At 53.3% G+C, this 15,317-nt stretch overlaps 1 protein-coding gene across 1 annotated transcript; it reads left to right on the top strand.

Moving 5' to 3' along the window:
- Positions 1-81: 81 nt before the first annotated feature.
- Positions 82-7,386, top strand: JKF63_03869 (uncharacterized protein; the record flags this gene model as incomplete). Its single annotated transcript, XM_067899866.1, has 1 exon — positions 82-7,386. The coding sequence occupies one exon, from the start codon at positions 82-84 to the stop codon at positions 7,384-7,386; it is 7,305 nt and encodes a 2,434-aa protein (XP_067755072.1).
- Between the last annotated feature and the right edge of the window lie 7,931 nt (positions 7,387-15,317).

Below are 15,317 nucleotides of genomic sequence, written 5' to 3'. Positions count from 1 at the left end.
TCTCCGCTCCCGCTGAGGCTCGTAGACAGACCGAAACCTCACTGAGACATCTTTCACACGGACCTGTCTCTAGCTGCAAGCATGGGTCTTGTGCCCTCGCGGGAGTCTCTCTACGGGAATCCGGCACCCGCCTCACAACCGCACATACTCCCGTTTATCAGCCGGGCCGCAGAAAGCTACACGTACAAGACGAATCGTACCGAACGCGTATTTGGCACTGGCGTGGCTTCGTCGTGGATCGGAGGTCTACCAGCACCGGTGGCCCTGCGGAATGGCCTTCCAACCGCGGAGCTGGCGCACAAAATCGTGGAGGCCGACCAAAATGCTGTGTTCATTGAGGACCCCGCCGAAGCGACCGCAGCGGTGGCCGCGAGTCGTGGAGGCCGTAAAAGTCCTGTCAAAAAAATCGACGTTGACTGCCGAGGTCGCGGGAGTGCCACCGCAGCCCTTGAGACCGCTGCAGCAGAAGCCCTCAGACAGGGGAAGATACCGTATGTTTACTACTACGAGCATCGAGTGCTCCCTCTCACCACAGAGTTCTTTCCCTCCCCCGATTGTGTGCTCTTCCGCCAGCTGTGGCATGCCCGACAACAACAGAACCCTCGTTACCACTTCCAGCTGAGTCACACGTGGTCGCCTGGAGCCCTGACAGACCCGACGGCTGCGTATGAGTCTTTAGCGCAGCTGGCGAAGAGCAACATGCGGGACATTCAAGCGGCCTGCTTAGCAACAGGGCAACCGATTCCGAGAGAAGACATTGCACAAGCGCAGGCGCAACTGCAAGCGGCCGTAGCTGCCTTGGAGGGCGGTGGCATCAGCGCCGTGCGCGACGACGCCACACCTGCGACGTCTCAGTCTTCTGGCGTGCCATTTGCCACACGGGAGGAGTTTTACAACCTCGTCATCCGCACCACACAAGAATCCAGGGTATACCACACGAATCGGGAGCTGCGGGACATCATCTGTGGGGCTGCGAAAACTGAAGATGACTTCCATAGGCATACACCTACTGGGGCAACAGACTTTGCAGCCGCGGCGTCTCGCAGGACGAGCGAAGATTTTCACCGCCTGCGACCGGTGCCGTGCGCCATCGTTTTGGTGCGGCGCTGCATGCCTGCACACGAGTACCGGTACACATACTTTGTCTCCAACAATGAGCGCCATCACAAGACAGGCGCCGGTGCTGCAGGAGGGGCTAGTCGCCGTCGTGGCCCAACCAACGGGGGTGGTTCAGGAGACACGCATCAGCAACAGCAACAAAGATCCTTGCACTCAACGTGCGTGTGTACTGAGGATGTGCGCACGGCTGTGAGGGAGTCCCATGCAGTCGAGCGAGTCCGTCGGAGTGAGATCGACGAGGAAGAGTTGACAGTGCCATGGGTGCAGGTCAGCCTACCGCAAGCCCCACTCGGCCTTTGCGAATTGCGAGTGGTGGGCATGTACGGCTGCTGGACCGTCGAGGAAGTTCTTCGGCACACCCTTTTCACGCCGACGGTGCACGCCTCTGCCAACTGTGATGATGCGGCAGCCGCCATGGAAACACGCGATTCACGGCCGCAAGAAACACCGATGGGGAAGGTGCTGCGTCGCGCCGCACCACATGGTGTTCCTTCCACAACGCTTTTGAACACCATATTCTTCGAGAAGCAGGTGGGGGACAAGGAGCAGTGCCACACGTACTTTGCACTGTGCCGACTCTTTGCCCACGGGATGCGACAGTGCATACTGAGCGATACATCCGACATGACAGACGTAAAGAGCGCAGAAGGCCCCTCCTCGACCCCCAAACGGATCCCACCAGCTGAAGAACGAAAGAGCGGGAAGTCACCGGGAGAAGACGACGCGACAAGGGAGCATGCGCGCACGGGTGCTGCTTGGCAAGCCTTTCTGCACCTCCTCTCCGGGGATGCATCAGCGCCATCCCTTCTCGGTGACCTCGCCAATTGTTTTCTAATTCGCTTCTCGAACATCCCGCAGTTGCAGCTGTGCCGACAGATTCGCCGCATGTTGACTGAGCTTCAGAACATCTTCCCGGACCCCCCAACCCTCGAAGGCTTCCAGGCAGCGCAGCGCCAGCGGAACATGGCGGCCATGTCAAAGAAAACAGAGGCTTCCAACAAGGAAGCGGACATCGGAGATGCAGCAGCAGTGGATCGATGTACTTCTGCGGGCTCTCCGGTGAACGACTGTGGCAAATGTGAGGGAGTTACTGCTCCGCCGAGCCCCCAGGGGGCAAGCAGGTCCTTAATAGTTGGAAGCGAGGGTGTGCTGACGTCTTCTGCCAGGGAGGCGGCTGGCGATGATCCCCCAGAGTCTACCGCGGACGGCAAAAGGTCTCGCAAGGCTTCAGGCCTGCCGCGCTCGCTTGACCCTGAAGCAATCGCTGAGCGCCCGCCGCAGTTGTGTGAAAGGGAACGACTGGAGACGCAGGGCTTCTGCTGCTATGTGTCACACGGCCTAGTCGTGTTCCGGATCAGTCGTGTTGCGGTCGCCAACGCGCTGAACCAGCTGAGCTTTTCTCCGCTGCAAGACTCCATCGAAGCGCTCTGTGTTACCTTGACCGCTGCTGCACCGCCTCCGCTGACATACCGTGGCGAGCTGCGGCCACCAGTGAGGCTGCGAACGCACACAAAGCCACCGGTATCAGTGGAGGAATGTAACTCAGCCGAGGAGGTAGAGGACGATGAGCAGTTGGTGCTTGACAGGGACGAGGAGGGGAGTGGCAGTGTTGCGGCGAGTGCTGCGACGCCCTCCCAAGACGCTCTGGAGAATATGTACAACAGCGCCGTAAGGTATTCTTCTTCCTGTTCGACTGGCTTCTCGATGATGCCGCTTTGGCCGGTAGAGCCGGACAGCGCCTCGTGGGCGGGACACGCGATGGCACTCGAGGTCACACCAGATGAGCTAATTGGTGTCCTTCCGCGTAACTCGATTGAACAGCGTCGTGGTCGTTTCCTTCCGCTCCGTGGTGTGCTGATGTCGGAGGAAGTACCTTCACCGTTGAACGGTGGTCGTAACCGAGGAGCCTTGTATCGACGCTGCAATCCCGACCCATATTCACCACCATCGCCACAGCAACAACATCATCACTCCTCTGCACCGTGTCCGACGCATGCGTCTGACCTTTTCCAGATGGATGTGTACACGGTTTCTGCAGAGCTGGATGGTCGGCACTTCCGAGAGTTAGTGGAGTTAGTGCAGCAGCAGCAGCAGCAGCAGCAGCAACGCTGTCCGTCCACAACAGACGGTTCCCCACTCGATAACAGATCGTACGTAATGATCGAGTCGGTAGACGCGTACGGCAACATTGAGCCGGACAGCGTGTTAAACTGGAGCCCAATGGCAACACTGGGTTCACTGCGGTGGAAGCGAGCGTTGGCAGCGGCGGGGTGCGGAAACGCCGAAGCCCGAGGCCAAGGCAGCGGTGGAGATGCCGCGTTGGTCTCCATGGAGATGGCGACAAAGCCATCGCCAACCGCGACGGGATCTCAGAGAGTCGTCTCTGTTTTTTTACATGAGCCGGAGCGCATCTTGCGCACTGGGGACAGGATTCGCTTCTCATCATACCGGGATGACCCTTCCAACTCGGAAGAGCAGCAGCCTCTAAAGACTGCTCCAGGCAGTGGGACACCACACAGCCGGTCACGCCGCGGAAGCAACGCCGCCGCGGGGGACCTACGATATGGCTACTGGTACGTCGACGACAACCTGACAACGGAAGATATGATCTTGTCGTGGATGCGTCGCGTCGGCGGTCGCGCTCGCGAGACGCGTGGAACGGACACCAAGTGGGTGCGATACCCTGAGCCTGTGTTGCAGGTCTTGCTGCGCTTCGCGCACACGTGTCGCCACCAACCTGGCGGGGGCTGGCTGGCAACCGGACAGTCGCTTCTTCCCCTGCACCCATCCGATGAAGAATTGGTCGAGCCGGACCTTTTGCAGAATTATCCCGACATTTTGCGTACGCGTCGCTTTCGGCAGTGGCGCTTTTCACACGACGGGTACGTCTACTTCCACGGCGTCACGGTCCGCATTCCCGGCACCGCACCGCCATCACAGTCGCACCCGCCACCTGCCGCCGTAACGGCTGCCTCGGCATACCATGCACCGGCCCACACCTGCTGCGAAGCAACGCTGTGCATGGTGGACCGGCGCACTTCTGGCGCAGCGGTCGGGTCAAACGCACTCAATAATGTCGACTCGTCGCAGCAGCAGCAGCAGCAGCAGCGGGCTGCTCAGCAGTACGGAGATGGGCTTCATCCCTCGACGACACTGCCACAGAATAGCAGGAGCGCGAACGGTGGCGCTCAGTACGGTGCCAGCACGCTCACCGGGAGACCTGTGTCTTATACCACCCAAGCGATGGCCACCACAATCGATGGCAACGGTGGCGGGGACGGCACCGCACCGAAGACGCATTACGACCCCTCGATAGTACGTCGGCCGACGCCCTCGTATTTGTCAGTGGCCTCTTTTCAGCAGCCGCAGCCGCAGCTCGCTCACCAGCCGACTGAGCCGTATACACCGCAGCACACGATGCACAAACGTCAGTACGTCAACGTGGCTCCTCTTCACCACCCGATCCAGGTGCAGCGGGCTGTGCAGGAGTCACCTGAACAACATCACAGGGGAGGGGGATACGGCCACGCCAGCCCCCACGACAGCGGCTTTGGACCTCACCCACAGTACGCACCGACTAGCCGCGCTTGTGGGGAAGGGGCGAGTGATGCAGATGCAATGACATGCTGCGACTACGGTACTGCTCTGGCAAGCACAGGGGAAGTTGTAAGCGGAGTGGAGCGCATTACCCCGAATACAGTAGGTGGGCGTTACTGCAGCGACGCTGATTATTTGCAGAGCAACGTCACTGCCACCGTTGCCGGCAGCGGCATAGAGCAGGCGGCACCCCACCGCAGAAGCCACCACCACCATCACATGGAGGTGGGAGGGTCGACCGAAGGAACACCGTGCTCTGGAGAAGGGCCTTTTGATTGTACCGACGCTGCGTCCTTGCAGCCCAGGGAAAGAGCGCCCTCTGCACCGACAATGATGGGACCATCACGTGCGGCGAATAACTTCTACAGGGATATGCACCACCGCTCTGAGCAGCTGCACCTTCATCCACACCAGCAACAGCGGTATCCCTGTGAGACCCTTCCACAGTCCCATTCTGGCGAGCCGTGCAATGGTCACGGAGTTGCCCCGTGGGGGGTCGATAATACGCATATGCCCTACAGATCAGCGCCCAACGCATCTGATGCCGTCTTTCATGGACAAGAACCACAGAGTCCATCGATGGCATTTACTGGGGGTGGACAGAGCCACGAAGACGCCATGCGGTCGACCTCGCCATCCTCTACGTTGCGTGGGGTTAGTGAACATCAACATTCCCTGTATTATCCTCAGCAACGGCCCCCCACCTCGGTACTCCTGCCAACGTCTGCGCCTGCCCTTCCACCTGCGCCACCCCAGCCGATGAACCCCTACCTTTATGGGGAGGGCGATCGGGTGAGCTACACGCAGGAGAGACGAGCGTCACAGCACTACCCACGTCGATGTAGCCCCTCGACCATCCTGGGACCGACAACGCCGTCGGCGCCAGTGACGAACCCAACGCCGCAGCAGTTGAGCAGCTACGCGCTACGTGCGGCGCACACAACTGGAAATCATCGCCATCTGCCTCCAGCGCCGCTCTCACCCGACGTTGCGGATTCCTCGCCCCTCAGCCCTGACAGCGGCGACATACGACGCTCCATGACGTTCACAGACCGCACCCCAGAAGATGTCGACCACAGCTCCAGAAGAGGGATCATCCGAAGCATTCCCAGTGAGCTGACGTTCTCGGGTGCGTTCCCTGTTCAACAACTGGATACTTCCCCCAACTCACCACAGATGTGTCAGGGAACATTACAAATTCACCGACAGCCGCCGCCGCCGCCGCCGCCGTCGCAGCAGCAGCAGCAGCAGTCCCAACAAAGACAGGCACCCCTTCTCCGCTCACCTCAGATAGTACACAGCCCTGGATCGTTCCGAGACATCATCACCGCGGACGTCATCGAGGCAAACAGCATCACTGTGCGTGTCATGCAGCGCAAGCCGTCGACAGCCCGTCAGTCGTCATACAACGTGACTACTGGCTGGACCTCTGTAGCCGGTTACAGGGCTGGGAGCGGCGTTGCGGGGCACTCCAGCACCGTGGCCGTTGGTGACAGTGGCATCCCAAACGCGGGTTCGCCATCACAGATGAGCTACGGTGCCATGGGTGTGTCACCTTCTGGGGGTGTTGAAGGCGTGCGAGACGACGTCAACCTCATCCACCACAAAACCGCTGGTGGCGCTCTCTCCTACGACGCTCGGAGTAGACCGGGGCACCAGCCCTATGAAACGCCCCAAGGGCGGACCTCAGCCATGGGGCAGCGAGTGGTCCCTATGCAGAGCACAGCTTCCACCTACTCTGCTCCCCAGTCCCAGCATCCGACGAGCACGGTAGGGTCCTCCATATCTGTGCAGCGGCCCGGCCAGCGCGTCTCACACAATCCGTACACAAAGGCCTGTTCCCCCTCCTCCACACCTCAGACCGCTGCGGCGGCTGCGGCGGCTGTGGTGTCCTCCGTCTACTCGCAGGGTGGTGCTGGTGGCGGTATGGTGGACAGCAGTGGCGCGAATGACTTCTTCTCGGATGCGCTCGATAACCGATACGGTGGCACGAGCGACTTCAACGCCAGCGCCTCGCCTGCTCCAGCCGGTTTCGTGCGGAATGGCAGTAGCATCACACACGATACATTTTATTCCCCCGGGGCAGGTGGCACAGGGGGGCAAAGGAGTACCCCAACGAGGTCTCAGCGACCCAGTGGATACCTATCGCAGCGTGCCGCGGGTGATGCTAGCGACTTCTCCCGCATCGATCAACTACACGAAGGGCGACGTGGATCATACATGTCTTTCTACGACGGTGGCCAGGATGTGCAGGTGTCGACGAACTTCCCCGACTACTACGACAACGCCGTGTCGGACGGCACGGCACAGGGCTTCTTCTTCTCGATGGGCGATTGCGAAGACTCTGGCAACACAGAGCGGGGACTGTATGGCGCTAGTCCAAACTACAACTATCAGGTCGCTCAGGGTCATGTGATGGAACATGCAGTGCATCCGGATCACGCGGGCGGGCGGACATGCAGTCTCCACGTAAGTGTCCCGGCGTCAACTTGCAACATGGACCACGAGAAACGTCAGCCGCGTAACGAGATTGGCGGTGGTATCGATGATGTTTTTGTATATGGGGGCGGTACACCAATGAGCGTGTCCCCATACTCCCAAGAGCAGCGGCAGCACACATCACACAACGCCGCACCGGGGGCTCCTCATGAATATCCAATACAGAGGTGAGGTGTCTGTACGTGTGCGTGTGTCGTACCCCGTATTAACCGAATTTATCGCCCTATCCTTCATGAGTGATGTTGGACAACTGCCAAAAGGTGTATGCCCCCCACTCCCCCGGATTGTCTGGAGAGAGACAGAGGAGGAAGAGGAAGAGCAGGGCAGCGCTTCCAGAATGTTTCTGTGCTGATGTCTATGTTTTGGTTTGCTCTCACCTCGATTAGGAGCCATTCCGCGTATGTGCATCGCCTTCCTCCCCTCCATATCGTCAAAGTTGTTTCATGTGTTCAAATATGTTTTGTTGGTGATACGGCTTCCCGCTTCGGAAAAAAAAAAGAAAACGCAATTCTGTGCACAGACGTACACACACACACACATGTATATATGTATGTGCTTACCTAAATTAGTATATATCTGGGTGTAGACGCGCACTCCAAGTCCCCAATTTATTTCCCCCTTTTTTCTTTTTATGGGCGTTCATTGTTACCTCCCCCCCCTCCCCGTGGATTTGCCGTGTCAGAATGAAGAAGAAAAGTTGTCCAATCTAATCGGTTTTTTTTTGTGCCCCGTGCGCGATGTAGTGAAGTGCTGCGAAGACATCGTGTTGTTGTTGTTTTTGATTCGGGGCTGTTTAATTTTTGTTCTCCTCACTCACTTTTACGGGTAGACACCCTGAACCGCCTTTATGTGTTTTGCCTCTCAGATTGATTTTTCTCACCCCCCCCTCCCACCCCACCCCACACACACACACACATGGGATTGTTTTCTGGTCATTCTCATCTGAGGCCTTCCTCCCTCCCATGACTGCACTGGCCTTTGCTAACGTGTTTGAGAAAATGCCTCTTCTCTCTGTGTGTATGTGTGTTTTAGGAGGGGGAGAAAGGGGGGGAGGAGGAGGAAGGGCTCAGCTAACTGTCGTTATATTCTGTGCATGAGCAGCACTGCACCACTATCTCGACTCACTTCATCCCCGTTTGCAACAACATTTGTGCCAATGCGCTCGTGTACCCAAACTCGCGCGAGATATGTTCATGTGTATGTATATATGTATATATATTCCTTGTAGCGTTTCAATTACAAAGACCCGAAATGGGAACGGGACTGTGACGGTGTTGTGTTGCATGAATTCTACTTGCTGCCTTGCATATTTTTGTTTTACTCCTGCTCCCACCTCTCCCTTCCCTTGTGGTTGTCACATTTGTATACACATGGACGTTTGCTTTCTACACTTTCCGCGCGCGCTCTCTCTGTGTTGTGTCGCCCCACCTACGGGGCGTGAGGGCCTCCTATCAACCCTCTTGTATATCACCCGTTGAAGTGGTGCAAGTTTGTTTCATTAATTTTTTTCCTCTTTCTCTGTAGAGCGGGGAGGGAGGGAGGGAGGACGGGGGAGCGGAGAGAGAGGGTATGATCGTGCTTGTCGATGTGTGCGACTCTGTCTTGATTGAGCGTGTGGTGCGCTTCTTTGTTCTCCGCGCCTCCTCACGCTAGTACGCTTCCCCCCCCCCACACACACACACACGTATATTTCATTGACATCTTTTATTTGTTTTTCTCGCCGTGATGTGCGTATAGTCCCGGGTATTTTTAGTTGAGGCAGCGTCGTACACACACACATATATATATTCACATCTCTATGTATATACACACTATACATATATTGCCGCCTTATCATCGTTCTTTTTCTTAACATGCAACTCTTACCCCCCTCCTCATCCCTTCTTCCACACCCCTCCCCAACAACAACAACAACAGTTACGGTATCCTTCCATTCAGCCCGAGGTTTTTTTTTCTCTTACATAATTTTCAATCTGTCATTGTCTCATTTAGTTTGTGTTGTCTTTTTTTTCTTTCCTCTTTGCAGTGAGGGAGAGGGGGGGAGGAGGAGGAGGAGAAGAGCTCTTATGTGTACAAGCCTTCTGTTCTGCCCATCTCCTCCATTTTTTATATTTTTTCGCTTTAGGGGAACTCCATATATATCCATAACTAAACCTCTTTTGTGTTCTCGAAGTTAATCTCGTATTTTCTCTGGGGCACCTCGGGAGTGTGCTGTTCTGTGGTGGACTGCCTCATGCGTGTGGCAAGCCGCCGCCGCCCCCCTCTCTCTTTGGATATATTCATTGGTGTCTCCTTTGAGTAGAAGTACATACGTGTGGCATTGAATTTCGTGTGTGTGTAGATTGTGTGTGTGTGTGCGTGTGCGCTTGATTTAAAATGTTTTGAAACTAGTATGTGCGAAAACAGCTCCTCTGATGTTGCTGGAGAAGAAAGACGCCGGCACCTCCTTCCCCTCCAGGAAAGGGGGGGGGGGCGGCGGGGGAAGGGGCTTACTCTTCACAATTTGAATACAATTTTGTATACTGTGTCTACTCCGGCGTGATGTGTATTTATATGTGTGTCAGGGCACGTGCGCGCTCTCGCAGACCGACATGGCGACTCCCTTCCGACACATAACGATTCTCGTCACTCTTGAATCGGAGTGCTGGCACTGTACGATTGCATGGTGCGAGTTGCTACCACCACCACCCTCCCCTTCTCGTCGTGTGCGTGCCTCAGCATCAGGCCGGCTTATAATTTATTGTATGTCTGGACAGACTAGAAGAAATACAAAAGGGGCACCGGAATCAAATCGAAGCCAGAAAGACAACTTTTAGCCTTCAAAAAGTTTGCCTCCCTCAACCCCAACCCCAACCCCATCCCCCCCCCCCACACACACACACACGCACACATCCACACCGTTTCCTTAGAGCCGGTGCGCGCTTTCCTCCCACTTCATATCTGACAAAAAAAAGAAAAAAAATAGACTCAACAGAAAACACGTACATACACATAAATGCAAGTGTGTCTCGAGCACTTCGTGTGAGCATATATGTGTGTGTGTATGTGTGTGCTTTCTCTCCGACTCCACCCCACTATGGGCGCTGAGCGGATGCAACATGGCATGTGGTGTTGTCCATTGTGCACTCTCGGTGGGGGCACCACTGTGGTTTATTCACCTCTTTGACTGAAATTTCCCTCATAATCCCCCTTCCCCTCCCCCCGACTCCCCTACCCACTCCCCTCCCACCCCACCCCACTGCACACGGGATTCATTCGTGTGGCATTCGTTGACACGTTACGCGACAAACACCACTGCATTGTGTGTGTTGACACCCTTTAACACACACCCACACCCACACACACGCCCAATTTTTTTGTCAAAAAAAAACTCGTCTGCATTTCCCAAGCAGTGAAGCAAACTTTTATTTTTGAACGATTGAATTTATTTTTATTTTCTGAATTTCCACTCTTTTTTCTTTTCTGTCTTTCCTCGCTAACTTCTCAGTTTTTTTTCTCCACCTGTTCCCTTTTTCCGACATCGTTGCCCCATCTCCCCTCAGGATACGGACTTCCCGTGGCACCTACTTCTTCTCTCTCACACACACACATACCATACATACATACATCACAGTTATTTTGTGCTGTTCTCCTCACCTCTCTTGGGCTCATCTCTACGGTTTTTTTTATACCTCCTCTCTCGTCTTCTTTTTTTTATTTCGAAAAAAAAAAGAAGAGCTAATAAAAAAAAAGAGAACGCGCTCTGCGCATCTCTCCTCTCCCTCCAGTTGCAAGATAAGAGAAAAAAAAAGAGGAAGTAGAAAACACGTGGCAGCTATACGCGCCAAGCGCATATTTCAAACATCCCCGGTACCCTGACAGACGCGAAAAAGTAGTACGACCACCGTAGGGAGTGATTAAACGGGGGAAGGGCAGAAGGGGGGGAAGCAGTTTGACGAGCATTTCACTTCTCGCCACTAGAGCCAGTCCAGCCCCCCCCCCCCGCGAGGTCGGCGTGACTGGTCTCGTGGCTCTCCCCCTGGGGTGTATACTGCCCGCTTTTTTTAAATCCTTATACGCTTCTCGCGCCTCTTTTCTTCGTGATAGCGCGTGTGGTGTAGCGGACACTGAGGTAAGCGGAAGAAAGGGCGCCGTTTTTTTTTTTTTTGGTGTTTTCTTTCCCCTGTTGTGGTGTCACGCTTACATGGGCAATTCCGCTTGCCCTCCTCATCCAAACCCTGGGATATATCCTTTCTCTTGCTGCTTTCCAGTGTTTTCATCAATACGTCACACCGAAAGCAACAGAGAGAGCGCCACCGCACGTTTAACAGCAGGACAGAGCAGCCGTAACTGCGACTCGACGCAGCGTCTCTCTAGCCACTGAATCTCCTACGCGCGGCCTTCAATATCTCTTTTTAAAAATCGTATCTTACGTGAACAAGCGCACTAGCACAACAAAGGAGGAGGCCGAGGCCCAGACAGGCGTCGCGGCGGAGGCTTGCTCCACCTTGTTTTTGTGGGACACCGTTTTTCAAAACGCGCGCACAAGAGGCATCTCTATCTGTTGTTGCCTGCCTGCCCTGGCGACACGGACTTTTCTCTCTGTTGTTTTCTTTTTTTTTACTCCGTTGTGATCCATCACCTGTGCTTTTTGTTTTTATATTTTCCTTTTTTTTTGGGCGGGGGGAAGGTAGTTCACACACGGTGGTTGACTTTTTACATCTTCTCTCTGTTGTGTTTTTATTCCTCCCTGAACCTGTACTGCCGTTTTCAGCAAAAAGCGACCAAACAAAAAAACAAATTAAAAAAAAAGAAGACCACCCTACGTCTTCTTGTTTTTCCTCCCATCTTGTTTTTTTTTTCAAGCCTTTTCCTGTTGACATTTCTCGGCTCCTTTTTCTCTCTCTCTCCCCCCCCCCTCAACATCCGCACAGCATCTCGTCGTAGCTCTTCTCGCTGATTTCCTCTCTACAACTCTGTCACACACACACACACACGTGAGGAACAAGCGAAGGAATCCAACACGTCTTACTTTTCGAAGCGTGTGGGTTTCCTCAGCTCCCTAAGCGTGAACATCTGTATATATAACATTTTGTCTTGAGATTTTATTATATATCTAAAGTGCGATTTGCAGACTGGGGATGGGTGGGTGGGTGAGTGGTTATGGGTAAATCAGCTCTGCGCAGCACACACTCGAGAATATCATTGTGACGTTTTTTTTTTTTGAGCGGAAACCCCTTCATCTCGCACAGCGACGTTTCAACTTTTGAAGAAAAATTTTCGTGACATTCTCATCCCACTAAAGTGTTTTAAAAAAAGAGCGCCTTCTGCCCCGCCCTCCCCCGCCCCACCCATCCCGAAGAAAACAGTGAGAGGGAAGGGGGGAGTACAAAAAAAAAAGGAATCCATCCGAAGTGAATTATTCCGTTGACGTCTTCTTACCTTTCTTATTTTATTTTTCCCCCTCTTTTCTTTTTTTTTACTTTTTGGTTTTTGTGTGGCGTTATAAAGCAGCCCCTCTTTGTTTTGTTTTCTGTTCCCCCCCCCTCCCCCCTCCCCCAATTTCTGTTGTTTTTCTACGATTGTCCCCATAGTTTATAAATCCCTTTTCTCCCCCCCCTCTCCTCCCTCCCCATTTCATTTTTGTTTCACCTTTGGTGCTACTTGAACATTTTTTGGTTTTGTTTTTCGCGTGTGTGTGTGTGTGTGTGCGTGTGCGTGTGTGTGGTTTGAGAGTCTTGCTACGAATTGTGGCCCGGTAGTTTTTTGACATTGGGGAAAAAAAATCCCGTTCCTTTTTTTTTTAATATTGATTTTTCCCTCGTTTTTTTTTCTCTTTTAATGTTTTGATTTTCAATCCGGCTAGCCTTTCATTTTGTGGTTGACGCTCCTGTCATCTTGCTCGATTGCGAATTTTATTTGTTTTTTTTTCCTTTCCGGGAAGGTGTTTAGGCAGTTTTTTTTTATTTGTGTGTGTCTGTTTTATATACGGGACGGGGGTTTTGTGTGAGGGTGTAGAGACCAACGGATCGCTCACTCACTCTCTCTCTTCCATCCTTCTTTGTTCACTTTGTGTACGCGAGTAGGAAAACAAAAAAAAGAAAAGAAGAATCCGAATAAAAACACAGTGATACTGGGGTGTCTGCCTTTCTGAACTGCTCTTCATCACACACACACACAGTTCTCTGATTTTTCCCGCGTTTTTTGTCGTGCTGAGCTGTATTTTTCCGGGAGCTTCTTCTACTGTGTGTGTGGTGCAGAGTGAAGCGTGCTGTAATCATCACATTTTCTACACTCTCCTCTGTCGCGTTTCTATTCGAGACTTCGTGCGTCATATCACTGCACATCCCAAAGAGGGGGTGTAAGAGAGCACGGTTCTCCAGTAAGCAAGCGTTGAGGGTCTATTGACATAAAGCCACACGGGCACACAAACTGTGTATAAGATTATATACAGAGCGAGACGTGTGTACGTAGGAACAAGATCTAGAGATCTTCTGTGAATCAAATCTTTTGTTTCTCTTCAAGCGCTGCAAAACACGAGCCCACACGCCTTTCCTTGCGCCATTCACGAGGCGACGGAGCAAGTCAAGACTTGAAGAGAATTAAAAGGGAAGATACTGAAACATTTGAAACCTCCTCACAGGGAAACACACATCTCAACAGGGGTGGGGTGTGGCCAAACAAAACAAAAACACACAAAAAAGGCGACTTCCTCATTATTTTACTTTCTTTGCCCTTCTCCATCTTTTCTAAATTTCACTCTCGTTCAGTTTCTTGTGATCAGCTGTATACGTATTTGCCCGTTCGTACCGTTTTTTTTTGCGTGTGTGTGTGTGTGTGTGTGTGCTTTCTCCGCCTCAAATTGCTTACACGTCTACCTCATAAGCGAACCAAACACCCCCCCAAAAGAGGGGAGGGGCATTGGTGACAGTGACTCTTTTTTTTTTCTGTGTTGATTACGATTTCTCCTGAAATACTCTGTGCCTCTCTCTCCGTGTAAAGTGCATTCGGTTACGCTAAGTATCAGGTCGATTTTTTTCCCTCCTCCCCAGGGCCCCCCCCTTCTATCACCACCACTCGTATTGCGTCACTGCAAAGCGCTTCTCTGTGAGGTGCGTGTGGGTGTATCTGCTCTGTTTCGCTTTTTTCCCTATTGTTGTTTTTTTTTCTGTTGACCCACACCTCTCTCTCTCTCTTTTGCTTTACCCCCAACTCGCACCATCCCAGCACGCGTGCCAACCACCAAGCAGGCGGTGGCACACTTGGCAAATCAGTTAAGAAAGAACTACGAGCCCGCTCCCATTTTTTTTTTTGCTCGGGTGTGTATAGTGACCTCCCTCCCTCCCTCCCCCCAGACACACACAAACACACAAATACACATAAATATACAAATTAAGGGAGCGTAAAGGAAAGGGGGGGGGGGGGGAGAAACACAGCACGAGGAAAAGGATAAAATTGTGGATATTTATATATATTTATATATGAGAAAGTAACCTCATTAAGTGCTCTTGTGCTTCCTCCTTCTCCACCACCACCACCCTTCCCTCCCGTCACTTTCTCTCCTCTTGACTCAACCCCCTGGGCGCATAATCGAGGGACATCTCATCGCCCAACGGCACACCCGCCACCACTCAGGTTTACGTTTCAGAAATTTCTAGCTGTTTCGCTTTTTTTACCTTTTTTTTGGGGGGGGCTCTTGCTTATATACCCAGCTCCAAGGGCCTCACTGTGTCACTCTTGGCCTCGAAAATTGTCGTGCCACGTGCGTCTCTGTGTCCCTGCTTCTGGTGTGTGTGTGTGTATCTGTCTCGTCGCACACAGCACCTTCGCCTCACTTTTACTCCTCTTTGTTTGTTTGGTCTTCCCCACCCCCCCCCTCTTCATTCTTGGGAGGGTTTTGTTCGGTTTTGTTTCTGATTTTTATCGCTGGTGGTGGTGGTGGTGGTCTCGTCTGTTTTTTTCTTCTTTTTTGTTGCCTTTTTTTTCGACTTTGCCGCACCTTTAAAGAAGCGCCAGCGAGATTACGGTACACATCTCCGCAGAATCCCATCCTTCAAGCAAAGGGCTCCCCCTTCTCCTCCCCCGCGATTATTCTCCGGCTGGCCCAACTTGACCACTCAACA

The sequence above is a fragment of the Porcisia hertigi genome, chromosome 31 (genome assembly GCF_017918235.1).
Source record: "Porcisia hertigi strain C119 chromosome 31, whole genome shotgun sequence".
Lineage (NCBI taxonomy): Eukaryota > Euglenozoa > Kinetoplastea > Trypanosomatida > Trypanosomatidae > Porcisia > Porcisia hertigi.
The sequence above is the reverse complement of the archived record's forward strand: the minus strand, read 5'-3'. Positions and strand labels throughout refer to the sequence as shown.